At 50.6% G+C, this 21492-nt stretch overlaps 1 protein-coding gene across 4 annotated transcripts in view; it reads left to right on the forward strand.

Annotated features, from left to right (window-relative positions):
* The window catches only part of ATP10A (ATPase phospholipid transporting 10A (putative)), a 186336-nt gene that overhangs the window by 134352 nt on the left and 30492 nt on the right, over window positions 1–21492 (forward strand). For 3 of the 4 annotated variants that reach the window (XM_003828068.6, XM_063596989.1, XM_055098745.2), the window contains 7 exons: window positions 3380–3486; window positions 4573–4704; window positions 6647–6777; window positions 8763–9015; window positions 12266–12483; window positions 13724–13918; window positions 16394–16961. In XM_003828068.6, coding sequence (XP_003828116.3) covers window positions 3380–3486; window positions 4573–4704; window positions 6647–6777; window positions 8763–9015; window positions 12266–12483; window positions 13724–13918; window positions 16394–16961 — 1604 coding nt within the window. The remainder of the gene's footprint in view (window positions 1–3379; window positions 3487–4572; window positions 4705–6646; window positions 6778–8762; window positions 9016–12265; window positions 12484–13723; window positions 13919–16393; window positions 16962–21492) is intronic. The other variant, XM_063596990.1, reaches the window with a different exon arrangement.

The raw sequence follows: 21492 nt of genomic DNA on the forward strand, positions 1-21492 counted from the left end.
CTGAACACCCTGATTCATATAGATGAGGAAGGATACTTGTTAAGGGTGCATCTTTGCTAAGGTGTTTCTGCAGGAGTGGGTGGGTGTAGGGGACGCATCGGAGACAGAGCAGATGCTAGATCAGTGGCCGCTGAGCAGTCACTGCCATGATGCCCCATGGGGAAGAGTGGCCCTGGGGGACTCATGACCAGGGAGATGCCTGGGGAGACTCATAGCCCTGGTCAGGGGACACTGCCAGCCAGTGCTGCCTCTCTAGGAGGGAGCAGGGAATAAACTCCCTGTCCTTCCTTCCTTCCTTCCTTCCTTCCTTTCTTTCTTCTTTTTTTTTTTTTTTTTTTTTTTTGAGACAGAGTCTCACTCTGTTGCCCAGGCTGTAGTGCAGTGGCACGATCTTGGCTCACTGCAACCTCCACCTCCTGGGTTCAAGTGATTCTCCTGCCTCAGCCTCCCTGAGTAGCTGGGATTACAGGTGTGTACCACCATGCCTGGCTATTTTTTTTTTTTTTTTTTTTGGTATTTTTAGTAGAGACGGGGTTTCGCCATGTTAGCCAGGCTAGTCTCCAACTTCTGGCCTCAAGCAATCCTCCCACCTCGGCCTCCCAAAGTGCTGGGATTACAGGTGTGAGCCACCGCACCCAGCCTACTCCCTGTCTTTTCTTGCTCTCAGCCACTCCTCCAGTGTCCTTCCTGTCATCCCCCACTGGAGGGACCCAGCTCAAAGCCAAGGGCCGGGCAGCCTTCAACGTTTGCCAGGCTCTGAGGTAGGCACTGGGGTGTGCAATGGATAGGACATGAGCAGCTCCTGTTTGGAAGCAGAGACATGGAAGTGGATGGAATACTGCCAGCTGGCCTGGGTGGGGGGCCTGGGAGTGTGGCATGGAGGACTGCCCTGAAGGTGGCAGAAGCTGAGCCCAGGCCGGAAGGCCGGGCTACCTCAGGCAGAGGCTAGCACAGAGTGGACAGAACGTGCTGTGTGGGGGTGGCTGGGGCAGAAAACCACAGAAGCCACCCCTTCTGTGGGCCAAGCAGGGGCTGCAGAGTCGGCTTGTTCCCACGTCAAGCTGGAGCAATGAGGAGTCCTGCAGGGGACACTCACAGGCGCACACTCGAAGATTGCTCCGATGCCTGTGTGAGGAACCCACGTGAGGAACCCAGGCCAGTGGAGCTGAGGCCAGCAAGCGTGTGTTGCCGGCTCCAGCAGAGAAATGCAGACGCCTGAATCAGAGCAGTGCTGCATGGAGATATACAGAAGAGGGCATGGATTAAAGACACAGCCAGGGAGATGAGGTTGAATGGATGTAAAAATGGGGGAGGAGTCAAGGACACCTGGTGACGGGGTTTCACCATATTGATCAGGCTGGTCTCGAACTCCTGACCTCAAGTGATCCGCCTGCCTTGGCCTCCCAAAGTGCTGGGATTACAGGTGTGAGCCACCACGCCTGTCCAAAGGACCTCATTTTAACTTAAGGATCTCTTTAAAGACCCTGTCTCCAAATACAGCCATATTCTGCAGTCCTGGGAGTTAGGGCTTCACCAGCTGAATTCTGAGGGGACACGGTTCAGCCCATGACAACGGAGCTGACGGCTCACCTTCTTGTGTGTGTCTTTGTGGAGTTGAGCCTTGTGCCTGTGTGCTTCTGGGCCTGTGTCGCCCTCGGCCGGGGCCCTCTCTCTCAGAAGCCCAAGGCAGCCTCTAGCCCAGGCACCAGGCACCTGATGGTGATGTCGTTCTCCAGCCTCCCCTTTGTGTTGTGGGCTGTTCACGCAGGAGTGCGTTCCCATCCCCTCGCATTCGCTCTTCCTTCTGGCGTGGACCTGTATAGGTCGATGCATCTGTGCAAGGTGCCAAGTTGCCGTCTGGCTTGGACTCATCAGAAATCACAGTAGTTGCTCAAAAGTCAGTGTCACAATTAAGAACATTTAATGTAGAACATTTTTCTTGTTTCTATAAAGTTTATCGTTTTTCCTTAATAAGCATAACCTGAACTTGGAGACGATTTGTTATTTTCTACTGTCCCAGTGCAATGGTGTCTTTGTCTGGCTTTCGCTGGAGAAGTCCGCGGGAGACACGTGATAGGGGGTGTCCTCACTCCACAAGTGCGGAGCAGGGTTTTGTACCTAAGGATATCTCATACCTGCCAGGCTTTTGATGCTGTGGCTGGCAAAGTGGTTTGCCGTCTCGAATCTCTCTTTAAAGGAAAACCTTACTCCGTCTTGGCATTGCCAAGGGAACAGTAGACACGGCGTTGGCTGAACAGCCCTTGTGTGGCCCCCCTGTGACTGCTCTGGCGAAGAACCCTTGCTGTTGGTAAATAACTGACTTGTGGAAAATATATCCTCCCAGCTTGCATTTCAGCCTTGCCTTTACTGTTTAGCTTCTCTTCTTCACTAGGACATAGGTTTATTTCCCTGGTCAGAAGGCTAATAGTTGGCAGGAGGGAAACCCCTGCAGGTGTCCCTGGTGAGACGCTAAGAGCCATACAGGAAGCATGTGGGCTTGAGAGTGTGGGGAATGTGTGCGGAGAGGGGGGTGGGTGTGAAAAGGTAGCCTCTCGGAAGGCACTCCCTTGGTGGCCCTGCCTGGGGTGGGTTAGGCTGGGCCCCTGCTGTTGTTCTGGAAACCTGGAACCACAGCAGGCCTGGGCTACAGTTCCGGTTATGAGGCCTCCCCCTGTGACCTGTGCTCTGGCCCCTGGGGCCATATCTGTCCCAGGGCGGTCCTAGCCCAAGACTGCCCAGCCAGCCTGGGTCATCAGTGGGCCCGGAGGACAAGTTTGAAAACCAGTAGCTTAAGCTTAGACTATCCCTCTGAATCTAAATAGCAGTAAAACAGAATTTATAGAATTGTTTCATGGAATTTACCACATTTCAGACCACGTATATTAATATTTCTAATAAATTTATAACTTCTTGTAAGAGAAAAGGATGTTAAAAATGAAACCAATATCGTCCCCTTTTGGAGAAAGATGTTTGTATTTTTATGACAACTTGAGACTGATTAGGAGTAACATTTCCTGTGTTGAGCAGGAGATGTACAGAGACCAAGCAAGGCCTTCCTTGGCCGGTTGGGGGTTTGCCCTTCCTAGTGGTGATCAGTCCCGGAGTGAAAACAAGACCATCTGCAAAACAAATAAACACCAGGCTCTCGAGCTGCTTCTGGATGCCTAGTGACTAGTGAACAGCAGTTCTGTCTCAGCTCTTGCAGAGACCCACAAGGCAAGCCACCCACTCTCGGGGGCCCCCTGTACCCTTCCCAGTCCAGATCCCAGCGGCCCCAAGCTTTCATTGTGTCAGGGCCTTCCTTCCTCAAGGCAGTGCGGCTCCAGACATGAGGCACAGGCCTGCAACCACGTGACATGTGCCAACTGTCCCTCTACAGCATACATGACAACGGGAAAAAGGCCGGGCTGTATAAAGAAAACCTGCTGCTGAGGGGCTGCACCCTTAGGAACACGGACGCAGTCGTCGGCATTGTCATCTACGCAGGTAGGCTCGGGCACCTGGCACCACCTGGCACCACCTGCCGCCAGACAGCGCTGTGTTCTCCAGCACTTCCCCTCACTGTTTTCTTTTCTTTTTTCTTTTTCTTTCTTTTTGAGACGAGTCTCGCACCGTCGCCCAGGCTGGAGGGCAGTGGCGCGATCTCGGCTCACTGCAAGCTCCGCCTTCCGGGTTCACGCCATTCTCCTGCCTCAGCCTCCCGAGTAGCTGGGATTACAAGCGCCCGCCACGCCTGGCTACTTTTTTTTTTTGTATTTTTTTAGTAGATACAGGATTTCACCGTATTAGCCAGGATGGTGTCGATCTCCTGATCTCGTGATCCGCCTGCCTTGGCCTCCCAAAGTGCTGGGATTACAGGCATGAGTCACCGTGCCTGGCCTCCCTCACCGTTTTCTAAGAGTAGCATGGCTGGATGTGGTGACTCACACCTGTAATCCCAGCACTTTGGGAGGCTGAGACGGGCAGATCATGAGGTCAGGAGCTTGAGACCAGCTTGGCCAACATAGTGAAACCCCATCTCTACTAAAAACACACAAAAAATTAGCTGGGCGTGGTGGTGCACACCTGTAGTCCCAGCTACTAGGGAGGCTGAGGCAGGAGAATCTCTTGAACCTGAGAGACGGAGGTTGCAGTGAGCCGAGTTTACACCACTACACTCCAGCCTGGGCAACGGAGTAAGACTCCATCTCAAAAAAAAAAAAAAAAAGAAAAAAAGCATAACATATCCCCATTGTAGAACATTTGGAAACTGGGAAAATGGAAAGGAGCAAAAGCAAAAATTCTTTGAATAGTACCTCAACCCAAAGCCTTCTTTCTTGGCACGGTAGTGTATTTCTTTCCATTTCTTTCTCCACAGTCATTATATATATATAAGATTAATTTCATTTTATTTTATTTATTTTCAGACCTGTTCAACAGGAAGTAAGACTAATTTTAAACCCTGCTTTTTTGACCGAGCTTCTCACCTAAGCACCACTGAATGGCAGCATGGAATTCCCTCCACGCCATCCGTGCAGCTGGTCCCTTAGCTCCAGTCTCTGACTTGCCATGTCTCTTTGTCCTCCCCGACAGGACATGAAACCAAGGCTCTGCTGAACAACAGTGGGCCCCGCTACAAGCGCAGCAAGCTGGAGAGGCAGATGAACTGCGACGTGCTCTGGTGTGTCCTGCTCCTTGTTTGCATGTCTCTGTTTTCAGCAGTCGGTAAGTCTCCTAGATGGATCGGAAATGAGTGGGGGCCAGGCGCAGTGGCTCGTGCCCGTAATCCTAGCACTTTGGGAGGCCGAGGCGGGCGGATCACTTGAGGTCAGGAGTTGGTGACCAGCTGGCCAACATGGTGAAATCCCATCTCTACTAAAAATACAAAAAAAATGTGCCTGTAGTCCCAGCTACTCGGGAGGCTGAGGCAGGAGAATGGCTTGAGCCCGGGAGGGGGAGGTTGCAGCGAGCTGAGATCGCACCACTGCACTCCAGCCTGGGTGAGAGAGTGAGATTCTGTTTCCAAAAAAAAAAGAAAGAAAGAAAGAAAGAAAGAAATGAGTGGGCTCCAGGTGAGCTTGGTGGGCTGCCCCCAGACATGCAAACCTAGCACTCAAAAGTTAAAACCCCAGTTTCTCACTGACTTGAACTCAAGGGCAGCCTACATCAGCACAGGCCACATGGAAACGCCTGGGTGAATGGGCATGGCAGAGTATAGCTGTCCCTCGGTATCCATGGGGGGTTGGTTCCAGGACTCCCCCTCTACAACAAAATCTTCAGATGCTCAAGTCCCTGACATGAAGTGGAATAGTATTTGGCATATAACCTACCTATACCCTCCTCTATACTTTAAATCAGCAGTCCCCAACCTTTTTGGCACCGAGGACTGGTTTTATGAAGATATTTTTTTCCACGGATGTGGGGGTAGCAGAGGATATGGTTTAAGGGTGAAACTGTTCCACCTCAGATCATCAGGCACCAGTTAGATTCTCATCAGGAGCGTGCAACCTAGATCCCTCCCATGCACAATTCACAGTAGGGTTTGTGCTCCTGTGAGAATCGAATGCTGCTGCTGATCTGACAGGAGACGGGGCTCAGGTGGGAATGCTCACTCACCTGCCACTCACCTCCAGCTGTGCCGCCCGGTTCCTAACAGGCCATGGACCAGTACCAGTCTGCAGCCTGGGGATTAGGGACCCCTGCTTTAAATCACCTCTAGGTTACTTATAATGCCTAATACAATGTAAATGTCATGTAAATAATGGTTATACTGTGTTGTTTAGGGAATACACACAGATATAATTTTTTTCTCCTAATATTTTTGGTCCATGGTTGGTTGAATCCACGGATATGGAAGCCACAGATACTGAGAGCTGACTGTAATGTTATTTTCTGAACTGACGATTTCTTAGTGGAAGAATGCTTTCATCACAGCAGTGGTGGTAATTCCAGGGGAAGAAGTATCAGTAAGCTGGTGCCGAACTAAGGCTAATAGCAGGAGAAGCACAAATGTTACTAATGGGAACTTCATGAAAAGAGAAACAAAAAATGGCTTTGGATCCTAAGAAGGGACTAGCAGTTAGGTTCCATGTAGGGCTACACCAAGTGGGTGCGATGTGGTCTCAGCCCAGTGGCATAAGTTACAGATGTACGGGACATGAAAAAGGCTTCTGTGACCAGACAGGTGTGGGTCCAGTGGATTAGGCAATGTGCACTACGGTTGGCTTCCCAGAGTTTCCCATATGTGAATTGTGAATCTCAGGAAAGGACACTAATGGCAGTGTCTGAGCCTACTGACTGTTTTTTTGCTGCGCATTTCGTGAGACTGGTATTTCGTGAGATGCGTGTTAAGAAATTCTGTCTTGGCGCCTCACACTGTCAGCTGCCAACACGCGGGTAGCTCTGTGTTGGGACAAGTGGTGCCACTTAGCACCAACAATGGGAAACTCTCAGTGTAAGGAAGAGACCAAGTCCCACCTCCTTCCTGAAGTTGGATCGAAGGTGCTGAGAACATTGTGTTTTCGCTTTCTGACATGGCAAAGCTGACTAAGAAAACCAAATGTGCTTGCATCAGGTAACAAATATTAAAGTTTTGCTTTAATATATGCTAGCAATGTTCTTATTTTTCCATTGGATGAATGACATTTCTCTTTGAACATTACTACAGGACATGGACTGTGGATATGGCGGTATCAAGAGAAGAAGTCATTATTTTATGTCCCCAAGTCTGATGGAAGCTCCTTATCCCCAGTCACAGCTGCAGTTTACTCATTTTTAACAATGATAATAGTTCTGCAGGTAACAATACTAAGTATCATACAATAATTGCTTTACTTTTATGAAGAGAACTTAAAATCATCATACTCTGTTCAGAATTTCCTATAAATTCTGCATCTAGGAAGATGGCAAATATATCTACCTGGAGTTCTGCCTTTTATTTTTCAGCCTAAATCACCAATGGGATCTTTCCTTGGGTGATTTTTAAGTTAAAATTCTCCTTTTCTGTTCTTACGGTTCTTGTGCTTTGAGAGTTTGGTTTGGGTCACTGTTTTCATTTTGTTATTTTTCCTTTCAGTTACTTTAAAAAAAATAGATTTTATTTTGGGATAATTTTAAGGTTTACAGAAAAGTTGCAAAAGTCATTGCAACTTTTCTGTAAACCTTAAAATTACTCCAAAATAAAATTTAGTTTTCTAAATAAATGTTACAGAGAGTTTCCATGCATCCCTCACCCACTTTCCCCTAATGTGAACATATTACATTGTCATGGGACATTGTGAAAACTAAGAAGCCAACTTTAGTCCTTCGCTTTGTTTTTTTTTTCTCTTTTTCTTTTTTTTTTTTTTTAGACAGAGTCTGGTTTTGTCACCAGGCTGGAGTGCAGTGACACGATCTTGGCTCACTGCAACCTCCACTTCCTGGGTTCAAGCAATTATCTTGCCTCAGCCTCCCGAGTAGCTGGGATTACAGGTGCATGCCACACACCTTGCTAATTTTTGTATTTTTAGTAGAGATGGGGTTTCACCATGTTGGCCAGGCTGGTCTTGAACTCCTGACCTCAAGTGATCCACCCACCTCGGTCTCCCAAAGTGCTAGGATGACAGGCATGAGCCACTGCACCCAGCCTAGTCCTTTGCTTTGAACAAAACTACAGCCTTCTTTCAGATCCCACTAGTCCTTCCATAAATGTGCTTTTTCTCCTCCAGGATTTAGTTGAGGTTATCCACATTGCATTTATCTGCACTTGCTATTGTTACTATTATTATTAATTTGCATGCCTCCCTGACACCTCTCAGTCAATGCCTGGCTATCTATGCCCAGAAAGGTCTGTGAAAGAGTGGGGAGGGTCCCAGAGTCCAGAGGACGAGGGGGCAGTGGGGTCACTACCAACCTTCCTGGGAACTGAGTGACCAGAGGACATTGGCTCAGCCTTTGCCTAGGAGGGAACCTTTGCTGTCTCTTATATGTGCTTCATACAACAGGAAACAGTCTTATTTAACTGTCTAAATTAGTTTTCTAAATAAATGCAAATTTTGTTCTAGCCTCGAGTTAGGACTGTAGCTGGTGTTTGATTAACGTACTTCAGTTCCCAGGAGAACCCAGTTAGTCTGTGTGTGATATTCTGAGTCTGTAAACATTAGTTCAATACTGTTACTCTACAAAAACAAATGAGTAAGCAAACATTAATTTCGAGGAGAATTGTTCTTAAATTATGGAGGCATCACTGAATGTTTTTCTCAAAGCCTCTTTCCCTTTCCTCTGCATTGTACAAGAAGAGCACAGAATCACAAGGCCAGCATCTGAAAAAAGACTGTCTGTTGTGTTTGCACTGCCCCCTGAACTTGGGGTTGTATCCCTGGGAGATGGGAGCCCAGGGAAAGCCTGGGGGTCGAATGCCACCATGGAGTGTGGTGTGAGGTGACCTTGCTTATGAGGACTGACTGTGCCATGATTTTTTTTCTCTTTTCTCTCTTTCCTGTCCTAGCCTCTCTCAAGCACAACTTGCTTGCTTCTATCCAAGCCATGGGTACCATACTTCCAGACACCATAGTGGATCCCCGCCCTGCAGCTGCTCCATAAGCTGTCCTAGTTTATTCTCTTTGCCAATACTCTAATACTTTTCCGATACTGACTCTAAACCAACCTATTTAAGCTCTCTTAAAGGTACAGTATAGTCCCTACTTTCTTGCGGTTTTAGTCATTTGTTATTTAAATAGATTTGAGTAATTCCCCAGCTCCCTGGTCCTCACGGTCATTCATCCTGTGTGCCTTGTCTCTTCCAGGTTTTGATCCCAATTTCCTTATACGTTTCCATTGAAATTGTTAAAGCATGCCAAGTGTACTTCATTAACCAGGACATGCAGTTGTATGATGAAGAAACAGACTCGCAGCTACAGTGCCGAGCTCTGAACATCACGGAAGACTTAGGACAGATACAGTACATTTTCTCAGATAAAACTGGCACTTTGACAGAGAATAAGATGGTTTTCCGAAGATGCACTGTGTCTGGTGTAGAATATTCTCATGATGCAAATGGTGAGTCTGGGGGTGCGGGGCTCCCAACCCAGGCTGAACCAGAAAGCTGCCCTATCCAGAGCTGTTTGGAGACACACACACACACACACACACACACACACACACATGCTTCAGGGATTACTGATTTTCAAGGGAGTATAAAGACGTGGCTGTCACAGCAGCTCAGGTGCCTGAAGCCCGGTGCTATTTATAGAGCAGGCACTGGCACGGCCGCCCGCCCTGTTCCTGCAGTGTCTGGGGTGCCAGGCATCCGCCTAAGCAATCAGGCAAGCCACCCGCAAGGAGCTCACTCCCAAGGCATCCGGTCCCCTTGCTCTGCCACACCAAGGGACAGAGAGATGTCTCTGTTGTCATCCAACCATTTTCTAGTCATAAAATCCTCAGAAGGGCACTGGCTAATTCATGCTTCATTCTCTTCCCTGGAACAGTGTTCCTGGGAACTGGAAAGATGAATCGCCTCACTCCCAATTATTGAAGCGGTCCCCACTCCCACCTCTCCCTTCCTTATCTGTGGCTGCCTCCTTTCAACCTGGTGTCTCTGGGGAGACACCAGCCTCTGAAGCCCAGGGTGTGACTGCAGCCAGCGCCCCACCCCAGTCAGGAGAGGGCATGGACCAGGGTCCCCGCCACCACTGTGCCTGGGGCTGCAGCACCCGGGGAGTGGGCACCCTGCACTGCAGCTTGGGGTCCATTTCCTGCCTGTGACAGAAACAGAGTCCATGCTACAGAAACAGCAAATTAAAACCGGACAGAGGGAACGCAAGCGGGCATGACTAGGAAGCTGCTCTTTAGAAGGATTTGGTGGGAAGCATCTGTTGTTTACCTGACACTTTTGTGAGATTTATAAAACCAAGGATTATCATGATAGCCACAGTCTTCCTCAACACAAAATGAAAGCAGTCATAGTAAACAGAAGGCAGAGGAAATTACCCACTTTGTTTAAAGTTTTATTTGCCACCCAAAATAGATAATCAGAGACAGTACTCCATCCACTCACCCGCCCTCCCTCCCACCAGCCTCCTTCGGCCTCCCTCTCCTCTCTTTTTCCCTTCTCCTACCCTCCTCTCCTCTCCCTCCTTCCTCCCCTTCCCCTCCCATAGTTGCTAAACCTGGTGCAGCACAGTGCATTGTGTGCTCTTCTCAAAAACAGAACTCAGCAGAGTCCTGAGGGGATCAGAGGGGCAGTCGGTTCTACAGCAGCCCTTAAAGCTGAGACCCAGTTTCAGACAGACACGAGGAATAGGTTTTGAGATCTGTTGCACAGCCAGGTGACCAGAGGCAATAAAAATGTATTACACATTTCAAAACGACTGAGAGAGTACATTTTAACTGTCTCATCATAAAAACATGATAGGCGAGCAAAGTGACAGATTTGTTAATTAGCATGATTTAATCATGCCACATTGTACACATACATCAGAACATCACATTGCACCCCATGAATGTATACAGTGCTGATCTATCCATTAATAATAATAATACATTTAAAAGATAATAATAAAGTTGGAAGCTCAGGCTCCCTGGGGCAGGATCCCAGCTAAGATTACAGAAAGATTCTGACAGTTGCCAAATGCTGCCATAAAACCAGAGGGTTTCCTTGCCTCAAGACACAGGGAGCTTCCTGGTGATGAATGAAACCACATACATCTCAGCAGCGTGTTTTAGAGAAGTGCCTGGATCAGCTATTGACAGGCACCCAGGCAAGGAGCGTCATCAGCCAGTTATCTTATGATCTGACCTCTCCAGATCTCACTCATAAAGGAGTTCAGATGGACTCTGAGCCCCAAGCCCTGCTCACGTACCAGAACCGGCTGTGGAAGCCATGGGTGTGCCCCCTCTGACAGCTTGGCAAGATGACCTGGAGCTAGCTGGCTGTGCATGCCCAGGAGGGGGCATTACCTGCTCCTGGGCCTCATCTTTCCTGAGGCCATGGAAGGCATCCCAGGGGCCACTGCCGATCAGAAACTGCTTCAGAACACCAACATACCAGCCATGGCCCCCACAGCCTCTGAGGGAAGGAGGGGGCCCTGAAGGATGGCTCCATGGAGCTCCGGATGTGCGGGACCACTGCTGGGGGAGGGTGGGATGGGCCAGTCCACTTTCTTGGCGGCTGAAGCCCAGCCCCTCACCTCATGCTGGACAGAGTCATGTGTCCAGGTTCTGTGTGTCCTTGCTTCCGGTGCACTGAGCTGATGCCACCCGAGAGCTGGGGAGGCATTTGCAGGGCATCTGCTCCTGGAATTAGGATCTCCCTGAGTTGGAATCCTGGCATTGGCAAGTACTCAGCCTTGTGATGGTGGGCAGGTGACTTCCCCTTTTTTATCCCCATTTTTCTCATCTCTCACAGAGGGTCTGTTAAGAGATACGCAGTGTAAGGCCTGGTCCAAGCGGCTGGCCAGCTCCAGAAGTATCTCCTTCTCCGGCCTCTTGACAGGCCCCTGCTGCTTTGACTCAGCACCATGCCTGTGCTTGAAGTTCTGATTAAACGGTTGTTCTGATAAGTAATCCTCATGAATGGTCTCCATTTTGCTCATCCACGGTGAAACAAGCTGTCCTCCCTGGGCAAAACCCAGAAAACTGGTTCAGAGCCATGGGTTAGCAAGAAGCCACAGCGCAGGCACCTCCAAACGGGATTTGCCCAGCGTTCACCAGGTCATGGGGAATTTGCTCAGCAGGGCAACATCACAGTCAAGATCATCTTGGATGGAGTTTCAAAGCTGAGTCCAAACCCTAGCTGTAGGGGTCCAAGCTGTGCAATCTGGGAGTGTGAGCCCCCCTGTGCCATAGCATTTCATCCAGACAGGAGCAGATGGTGGCCACCGTCCATGTGGGCAAGGAGCTCAGCACCAGGTGAGCACCGTCATCCCAGCATGACTGGAAGGCCCGCCACCCTCTGTCCTGCCTCCCTCCCCCGGCCACCTGCCACCCTAACCCATGTACACCTAGGCTCTACCTGAAGAGACCGGCTGGACGTCAACCCGTTCCCCTTCCCCTAAGTCGTGCGACCTTAGAAAGCTCCTTACGTTCTCTGAGATGAAAGCCAGTCTCTGTGAAACAGAGTTGAGAATATCAACCTCCCCAGGTTGCAGCTGACTGAGGATGTTCTCTGTCCCTTGCTATTAGAGAGCAAGGGTGGTGAATCCTCTGGGGCTGCCCTGCCGGAAGCCTCGCGGAACCTAAAACACACTGAATGGGTTCTCTCCGCCCAGCCTTCCACCATGATGCCTCACCCTATGCCCTCTCCCCACAGCGCAGCGTCTGGCCAGGTACCAGGAAGCAGACTCGGAGGAGGAGGAAGTGGTGCCCAGAGGGGGCTCGGTGTCCCAGCGCGGCAGCATCGGCAGCCACCAGAGTGTCCGGGTGGTGCACAGAACCCAGAGCACCAAGTCCCACCGGCGCACGGGCAGCCGGGCCGAGGCCAAGAGGGCCAGCATGCTGTCCAAGCACACGGCCTTCAGCAGCCCCATGGTGAGTGTACAGGGCCTCCTGCTAGGGCGCTGCCACATCTCTTCCCCATTTTCACCATCCCCCGCTCATGGAAGGTGTCTATATTTAATCCTACAAATACACTGTCGCTGGGTGGCTTGGCTCTACTCAGCAGAAGCTTTTCTGGCCAACACTTTCTCTCCACTGTCGTCTTTTCCAAGACACTGACATGGCCCCTTTGCATGGCTTCTAAGGCTGGTTGATTGCTGGCAAGTCACCCAGAAAGGGTGACAAAGAGGAAGCCCGTGCTGCCAAATGAAGCAAATAAAACCTCAGGACAAGATGACAACCGCTAAAAAGCAAAGCCAACCCCTCCCAAGGGAGTTTTAATTAGACCAGCCCAAATCCATAAAATACTTTCTGCCTGGCCTTGTCAGCCGCCCAGACATAAATGGACCACCATCATCCAGCAGGGAGAGGCGCAGAAGTGAGCAATAACCTCTGAAAGAGCCTTTCACTTCTGAAATGTTTTACCAATGCAGCAGAGGGCTCTGTTGTGGCCTCATTCTCTCATGTGCTTCTAAACCCACAGAGAAGCTGCCATCTAAATAGGGCTGATTTAGAGTTTTGGACGCTGATTGGTGGGTTTCTACAGGGCCCCTGGGAGTGGGGGCTCTCACGCTTGGCAGGAGGGAGGCTGCATTGGAACAAGGTTTCCTGACAGCATTTTTCAGTATGAGTCAAGAGTATTTAAAGTATTCAAACTTTCTTGTCTAGCAATTTAGCGATTCAGCCAAGGATTGCTACATATGGAAGTTTATCAATGTGTAATTTACATCAGCAAAACTGAAAGAAATTTAAATATCCAGTGATAAAGGGATGGTCAAATAAATGATGACATGTCCATTTTCAAGTTGTTAAAATGTGTTTTTAAATAATTCTTAAAAGCCTGGAAAAGTTCAGACAATTAATAATGTTTTGGAGAAAATGGAAACCACCAATATGTATATAAAATATTTTGATTATGTGAAATTTAAATGTAGAGCGAAAAGACTAGAGGGCAATGCTGAAGCATCTTTTTCACAAAGTGGATAGAAGCTATGTATATTTTGTGCAATTAAAATTGTAAGTAATTTACAATTATAAAATGACATATATGTATATGAGAGATGAAGTTCTGTTTACAGCTTATAATAAAATCAAAATACCTTAAATAGTCACGCCCCAAGATCCTCGGCAGGCTACTGGGTGGGACTCACTGCCAGCCTCCCTTTCTCCCCAGGAGAAGGATATCACGCCCGACCCAAAGCTGCTGGAGAAGGTGAGTGAGTGTGACAAGAGCCTAGCCGTGGCAAGGCATCAGGAGCACCTGCTGGCCCACCTCTCGCCCGAGCTGTCTGACGTCTTTGATTTCTTCATCGCACTCACCATCTGCAACACAGTCGTCGTCACGTCCCCGGATCAGCCACGAACAAAGGCAAGTTCTGGAGGGTCCCTGAGCTTGACCTTGACCTTCTGCGCTGCGGGCCATGGTTGTCAGTCCTCCTGAGGGCAGGCGCCCTTCCCTTTCCTGCAGCAAGCGCTCTTAGCACATCGTGACCTAAGGGGGATGCAGTGGGGTGCTTCATACTGGGCAAAACAGTGCTTGTGGTTCTGCAGCGTTGGTCCCAGGCTGTAGTGGGCAGGGGCTATGGTTGGGGCCAAGTGGGAGGGGACAGCCCACCAGAGATGACTTCTGAGCCTGGGAGGGGAGGGACACAGGGCAGCCAGATAGGCCAGCCTCAGGTAGGCAGGTGGGTGTGTGGAGGCCCTGCCTGCCTGGGTCCTTCCTTCGCTGCCTGGCCTGGGGCAGGGCCAGAGGGAGGCTGCCCAGGACAACCTCCCCGAGCCTCAGGGTCCCAGATCCACACAGGAGAGAGGACAAGACAGGCCGGGGGCCCAGCTTCTGGGACGAGGAGCTTGCACATGGACCCTGACTCTACCAGCCATGCAGCTGGAGACACATTGGCCTCCTCCCTGTGCCTGGGGTGCCCGCCTGGGCCGTGGGGCCATGGGGAGGATTTATGGGGCATCAAAGATTGTTCTTCAATGAAAAGCGGTCGAGAATCGATCAGAGGCTACTTAGGATACTGGAAATATAGCAATGCTCAAATTGGTTTGGTTCAGTCTGACATTAAGGTTTTCTCCTGAGAGAGGAAAGGTTGCACGTATGAAAGCTCCTCTATCACCCAGTGCACCCCAGAAAGCCCTGCAGTGGGCTAAGCAGTGTAGGGGGCACAGAAGCGTGATATGCATATGGAACCAGGCAGTTTTGAATGTTGAATGGGGTGGGTGTGTGTCATAGACCTCCCAGCCCCCGACTCTCCCAGGATCCCTTCCCAGCCTCCTGGGTCTGCCCTTCCAGCAGGTCCCTCCGCAGGCGATGTGGGGTGAACAAGGTGGCCTGTATTTTCTCTGCTGCGGCAGCATGTCTGGCAGTACCTGGACCCAGTGACTCCCAAGTGGACAGGCCTGCCACTCAGAGACCAGCAGGCTTGAGGCTTAGGCCGGCAGCCCTGGGCTGGAGCTGCTTCCCGAAGCTGCAGTTCATCTGCTGGCTGCCTCAGCATCCCCCATCTGGCCTCTGGGCTCTGCCCCCAGCATTAAAAACCCTTCTGGTGTGTATCCCTGCAGGAAGTGCCCCTTTTCTGGGCTAGACCCTGACTGACAGATGTTAAATGAAGGGTGAGAGATGGCAGCGTCATTGAGGCTTGTGCTGAAGGTTACACGGCTTGAGTTCCACCTAGGGAACAGCCTATCAATCACCCACACTCAGGCTGCAGGTGAACATGTCTCTGGGTGCATTTCTGTTCCCACATATTGGTTGGTGAGCGCCACCTTCGAGGACATTTGGAGCCAGCAGGGATTGCTGTGCAGGTGCCTGTATCTCCCAGCTGGCTATGTAGCGTATTTAAAGTCATAGCAAGACCAAAGGAAAAGCACCTATATCAAAATCTGGCTCTATGCGCCTTGCTTTACCAAACACCTGATTTTTCTGGAGGCTGTTACTGTAATTCACAACTTAGGATGCGATGGTAAAATTGCAGTTTTAAGAATTGCTAATTCAGTATTTTGGTTGTTTTGACATTTGCTCTTTCAATAAAGAGCAAGTAAAAAGCGTGGCTCTGTTGCCCTATCATTGAGCTTTTTGAAACTTTAACAATTGTGTGTGTGTGTGTGTGTGTGTGTGTGTATGTGTCATTCATTTTGTTTCTTACTGTGGTGGTTAAAATATTGTTTCAATGTTTGGGATCCTCAATTTGTCAGTGTATTTAATGCGCTTAGAAGGATTATTTGGGGACTGGAAATGTGATTTGTATATTAAATTTTTATAGACATAATTCAAAGGAAGTATAAACTGATGGTTTAAGTGACTTTTTAATTGGAAAAAAAATGCCCAGTTTTGTGCCAGGCAATGGTGAGCCTGCTCCCCTGAGCTGTTTTTTGCAAAGCAAGGGGACGCTGTAGTGCAGGGACAGCCCCAAAAGAAGCCTGCAGATGCCACCAGCTGCAACTCCCCTGCTTACATCCAGGCCTCACTGATGGGCCCTCGGCAATCACGTTCTGAAAGAATCTTGCATAACCTTTGTTTAAGAGAAGTGGAAGAGGCCAGTGGACGATCTCAAGGAAGGAGTACTGTCTCTGCTTGCAATTTCTTTTTTTATTATTATTATTATACTTTAAGAAGTTTTATGATAATGTGCACAACATGTTATTATTGCGACACTATTCTGCTTGCAATTTCAATGCATGCCTGAAATCTGGGAAATGGGAAATCTGTGCTCTGAGACCCCAGTGGGGAAGTCGAGGTCATTGTTCCTCCAAGTGCCTGGAGCATCCTGTGGGAACCTGGGTGGGGCTTCTGGGGGACATAGCAGTTCCCTCACCTGCCTTCTGACCATTTCTCTTGCAGGTGAGGGTGAGGTTTGAGCTGAAGTCCCCCGTGAAGACGATAGAAGACTTCCTGCGGAGGTTCACACCCAGCTGCCTGACCTCAGGCTGCAGCAGCATCGGGAGCCTGGCCGCCAACAAGTCCAGCCACAAGTTGGGCTCCAGCTTCCCGTCCACCCCGTCCAGCGACGGCATGCTTCTCAGGCTGGAGGAGAGGCTGGGCCAGCCCACCTCGGCCATCGCCAGCAACGGCTACAGCAGCCAGGCGGACAACTGGGCCTCGGAGCTTGCTCAGGAGCAGGAGTCAGAGCGCGAGCTGCGGTACGAGGCGGAGAGCCCGGATGAGGCCGCACTGGTGTATGCGGCCAGAGCCTACAACTGCGTGCTTGTGGAGCGGCTGCACGACCAAGTGTCAGTGGAGCTGCCCCACCTGGGCAGGCTCACCTTCGAGCTCCTGCACACACTGGGTTTCGATTCCGTCCGCAAGAGGATGTCAGTGGTGATCCGGCACCCGCTTACCGATGAGATCAACGTCTACACCAAGGGGGCCGACTCAGTGGTCATGGATCTCCTGCAGCCCTGCTCTTCAGGTACCCTCACCCCTGCCCAGCTGCACCCCAGCTCGGGGGAGGAGGTCCTGAGAAATATCCCCACCCAATTCCTTCTCTTGAGTAAAGTGATTTTCATTAATCCTTTTCCAACAGAAATGCCCATTGGAGAATTGCATGGTTTCTTCAGATCAGTGTTTGCCTGTTTGAAGGGTTTGGACTAGGAAGTATTCAGGGGGCTTCCATGCCTGCACACCCCCACCTCCAAGAACTGGGGGGTCAGAGGATACTTGAAGAGTGTCACGTTTTAAATTTGAACAATGAAGGTTGAGAATCTAGACTAGTAGCTCTAGAAAGTTCTTCCTGCCCTGTGGACCTGGTGCAGCAGAGAGATCCAGGCCACAGTTTATGGGGCTGCCTTGGGCCACAGTGGTGGCCCAGGAAGTGAGGGCTGCCTTGGGCCACAGTGGGGGCCCAGGAAGTAAGGGATGCTGGCCTCCCCCACTGCCCTCTGTTCTGGCACTTGGGAGGGGAAGGGCCGAGCCCCCCTCATAAAGGGAACTTGGCCACCCACCTCTCCCTCTGTGCTCAGAGGATGGAGGAGTGCAGCCTCACCTCCAGGGAACTGAACTGGGTGGAGGTGAGGATGCTGCAGGAGCCTAGGGGCCCCGCTGAGGCTCTACTGCCTGCCACGGGCTTCCTATTTGCTGCACCTTGGAAGCACCTCTGGGCAGCAGCTGCTGGGAAATGCTATAAGCTGGTTGCTCCCTTCTGGAGCTCCGAGTTGGAGCTAGGGAGTACTTTACCTCCCACTGGCCTTTCTTGCCAGCATCTCAGTGCCTCAGGAGAGGACCCCTGGCACAGAAGCCCAGGACCACTCATGATGGAGAATTGGATGGGAGGAAGAGCTTCATACAGGAAATCCATGTCCCCATCACAGAGCTGTGACCTCCAAAATGCAGCTGAGCTAAATCTGCAAATGTGTCTCTGAGAGGAGTTTGGATGACCTTCCATGATGATGACCACCACGGGGCGAGATCTTCCCTTTCTCCCACTGCAGTGGCTCTGCCTTGGAGTCAGCAAAGAATCCAATTCATGGACAGATTTTGAGTTCTAGGAAGCTTCTTCTGAAAATCGATTATTGTTTACATCCACGCAAAAGAAAAACATAAATAGGGCAATTATCTGAGTGATTTCATTCTACAGCAAAAAAAATCTCTCTGTCTTATTCCACAGCCTTGGGTTCAAGACAACATAAGGGGTCCTGGGCTTCAGACTTCACAGCATGACGGGTGATGTCTAAGGGGAAGGCATGGAGTGGCCCTGGCATGGCTGCCCAGCACTGGCAGGCGAGGCCTGTCCAGTCCTGTAGAGCAGGGAGCCCTGTGAGCTGTGCAAGGAAGGCCGCAGCACTTGCCGGGCTTGTCTTTGCTGGCAACATATTTTTTTACATGAGTAAAAACCTCAAAAGCAGAACACACACAAAAAGAACTGCTGTCACTAAGTCTCACTAATACCATCAGCCATCATTTCATAAAAGAAGGACCACATTTCACACTCCACCCCGTCCCCCCCAAAAAATTACCAAGGATAGCCCAGAAAACTGGATGCCTTTCAATTGAATGAATTTAGCATCACGACCTGCTCACTCTTCTACCCCTGCTTTTCTGGTACCTTCCCAGAGTGGATAGAGCATTATCAAGAGGCAGGGCCCCCCTGCCTGTTCACTAGCAGGTGCCGAGGGCCATGGCAAAAGGAACAGTGGTGGCCTGGCCTCCAGAGGCCCCTGAGTGAGCCAGGGATTTCCTCGTTTGTCTGCAAGTTGGGAAGGCACCTGATGCCGGTTACAAGACAATCCACATTGCTCTCCTCCGACTCAAAATCAAACTCACAGTCGGGGTGGGGGAGCCCCTGCCCAGGCCGGGGAGCCTCTCAGGCCTGGCATCGTCAGCGTGGCTTTGCTCTGGGTCTCAGGAAGGGAGCTTCCCATAACCAGGTAACTGCAGATAAGAAAAAGAACCTCAAATCCATGGCATCATGGAAGGGCCAGGTAATGACATTGTCACAACTCTCACCTTATCAAAACCATGACATTGATAGGAAAAGTTAATCAAGGGCTTGTGTTGATCTCTGCCTTCCTCTGGGAATTTCCAAGCAGTGCATGAAGTCAGCTTTGGATAGGGAAGATCTACGTGTCAACACTGGGCAGGTTAAGGTTCAGGAAGTTCAGAGACCCCAGCAGTTTCCCAAGAGAACGACTACAGGAGGGCCCTGGAGTCCCCTGGAAGTTATCCACCTGTGACTGCCTGCCCTTATGCACAGATCATTCGCCTTTTACTTGGGGAGTGGTGGAGGGGTGTGGATAGGTGCAGACTCATTGCAGAGGGCTCACTGTGCCTGGGAATCGCTCTGCCTGTGTAAATCAACTTACTACCTGTGTGTAGGTGACAAACTGAGGAGGGCACAGAGGTGTCCCACTCCAGACTTAATCTGATGCCCTCTTCAGAGGGCTGGAAACACTTTCACCAGAAGAGGCCCGAGTTGGCTGAGCAGATAGTGGACGTGACTGTATGATATCAGCAGGATGGGGCCGTGGCTCACCTGCCCTGGCAGGTGTGGTGTCAGGCAACAAGCAGGGACTCCACCCCAACCCATTCTCACAGATCTCTGTTCAAATCCCAGGTCTACACTTACGGCTGGGATGACCCTGGACAAGTCACTCACTCTTTCTGTGCCTCAGTTTCCCATCTACAAAGGAAATCACAGTGCCTGCCTCTCACGGGAAGTCCCCACACGAGCCCCTAGCTCAGTGCCTGCTGTTACATTGATGTCCAGCGTCCACTCGGTACCTTTCCCAAGTCTCTGGCTCCTTCTTGTTAAGATCCACTTGCTTATGCTTTGGTGGCATTGCTACTTGGAGTGGTCTTTAAGGTGTAAACCTGAGGCCACTCTGCCTTCTCCCAGAGCAAGGACAGAGAGATGGCCGTAGCCCACTGCCTAGCGTGGGCCTCACACATTGATACCATGCAGTAACCAGTATATATTTTTTGCATGATGAGTACATGCATGTACAAGCAGGGACTGCACGTTAGTTTACCATTTTAATAAGATAACTCCTTATTGGGGAAATATCGCTTGTAAAGCTTAGAAGAAATGGAAATATCACTTGGAGCAATTTTAAAGCACGTGGTAAAATCATGAAGAGAGGCTACCCTCATCCCTCTGAGGGCCTCTCTGTGGGTCTGCAAGCACCACTCGCCAGCTGTCTCCTGGTGGGAACATCAGGTGCAGCCCACTGTCAGGTGCAGCTGTCTCGGCCCTGCTGTGTCTGGGGTCAGTGGGCACTGGAGTCATCTTCGCAGACTGCACCTGGAGCTGTGCCCCTTAGCCCCCTGCTCCTGCCCCGACCCAGATGCAGCCTCAGGGTCCTGCAGCACAGAGCTCTCGACTGTCCCTGCCCAGCAGGGGGCGCCGGGCAGCACTGGTCCCACTCCCGCAGGTGGTGTCACTCTTCACCCAAGGAGCTGAGTTCCAGGCACAGAATTCCTCCTGTCACCATAGGGAGACAAGACACACAGGACTTCGGTGGCTGTGGAACATCAGAAAGAAAGGGCTAATATTGCATGACCGTTGCCTAAAATGCAGTGTGAAAATTGCCATGCCTTCAGCTCGAAATCAGCCACCCCCAGCATCACTTCAGCAAGTGGAGAAGAGCAGGGCTGACTGAATGCCTCTGGGGATCCACACTCTTGTTCCCCAGTACATTCTCCTTCAGAGGTTCCCCCAGCTCCTCAGTGATGGTCTCCTTGGAGCTTGAGTTCTTCCCATCCTCTCCTACCCCCCATCAGAGTGTAGACCGATTCCAGCCTCCACAAGGGCCCCACCCTCCAAAGCCCAGCCTCGGTATTCCGCAGTGACTGCCCAGTGGTAGGTGCGGCAGGACATGTAAGGGAAAAGTCACCCAAGAACGAGGGGCAGATCTCGCCAGAAGGGGCACAGGTGTGTGTCCATGTCTGCAGGAGAGGACAACGGGCTCAGCCACTTCTGCCTGGCAAGGCCAGGTGCTCCCTGTCACTAGGCTCTGTGCAGATGGCCCTGCAAAGAAACACCCCATTGTCCACCTGAGAAGCAGACACCTGTGGGGCTGTCTCCTCGTCTGGGGCACCCAGGGTCCCGAGTGGCCCATCCTCCCTCCGTGGGCTCAGTTCATTTTGTTTTGGAGAGTGGTTAATCTCAGTGTCACACCCGGTACCACTGCACGTCCCAGTGCACGCCACATGTCACCTCTCCTCAGGACAATGGGACAGCTTTATCATGAGTATTTCAATTCCAAAGCCCCTCAGTTAGGCACGGCTTTGCTCGAGGAACAATCTGATTCTGGGAAAAGGTTATCTGCATCTTCTAAGAGTGTTACCACGATACCAGGAATACACAGATGAGTTTGAGCATCATCCTTTCGGGAAATGTAAATACCTAAAGCAAAGGATTCTAGGGCAACTGTTTTTCTTCCCCATTATCAACTCCATGAAGAGTCTTTTCTGACTTCTTTTTCAATTGTCCCCTCATGGCCTTT

This window comes from Pan paniscus, chromosome 16 (assembly GCF_029289425.2).
Source record: "Pan paniscus chromosome 16, NHGRI_mPanPan1-v2.0_pri, whole genome shotgun sequence".
Classification (NCBI taxonomy): Eukaryota; Metazoa; Chordata; class Mammalia; order Primates; family Hominidae; genus Pan; species Pan paniscus.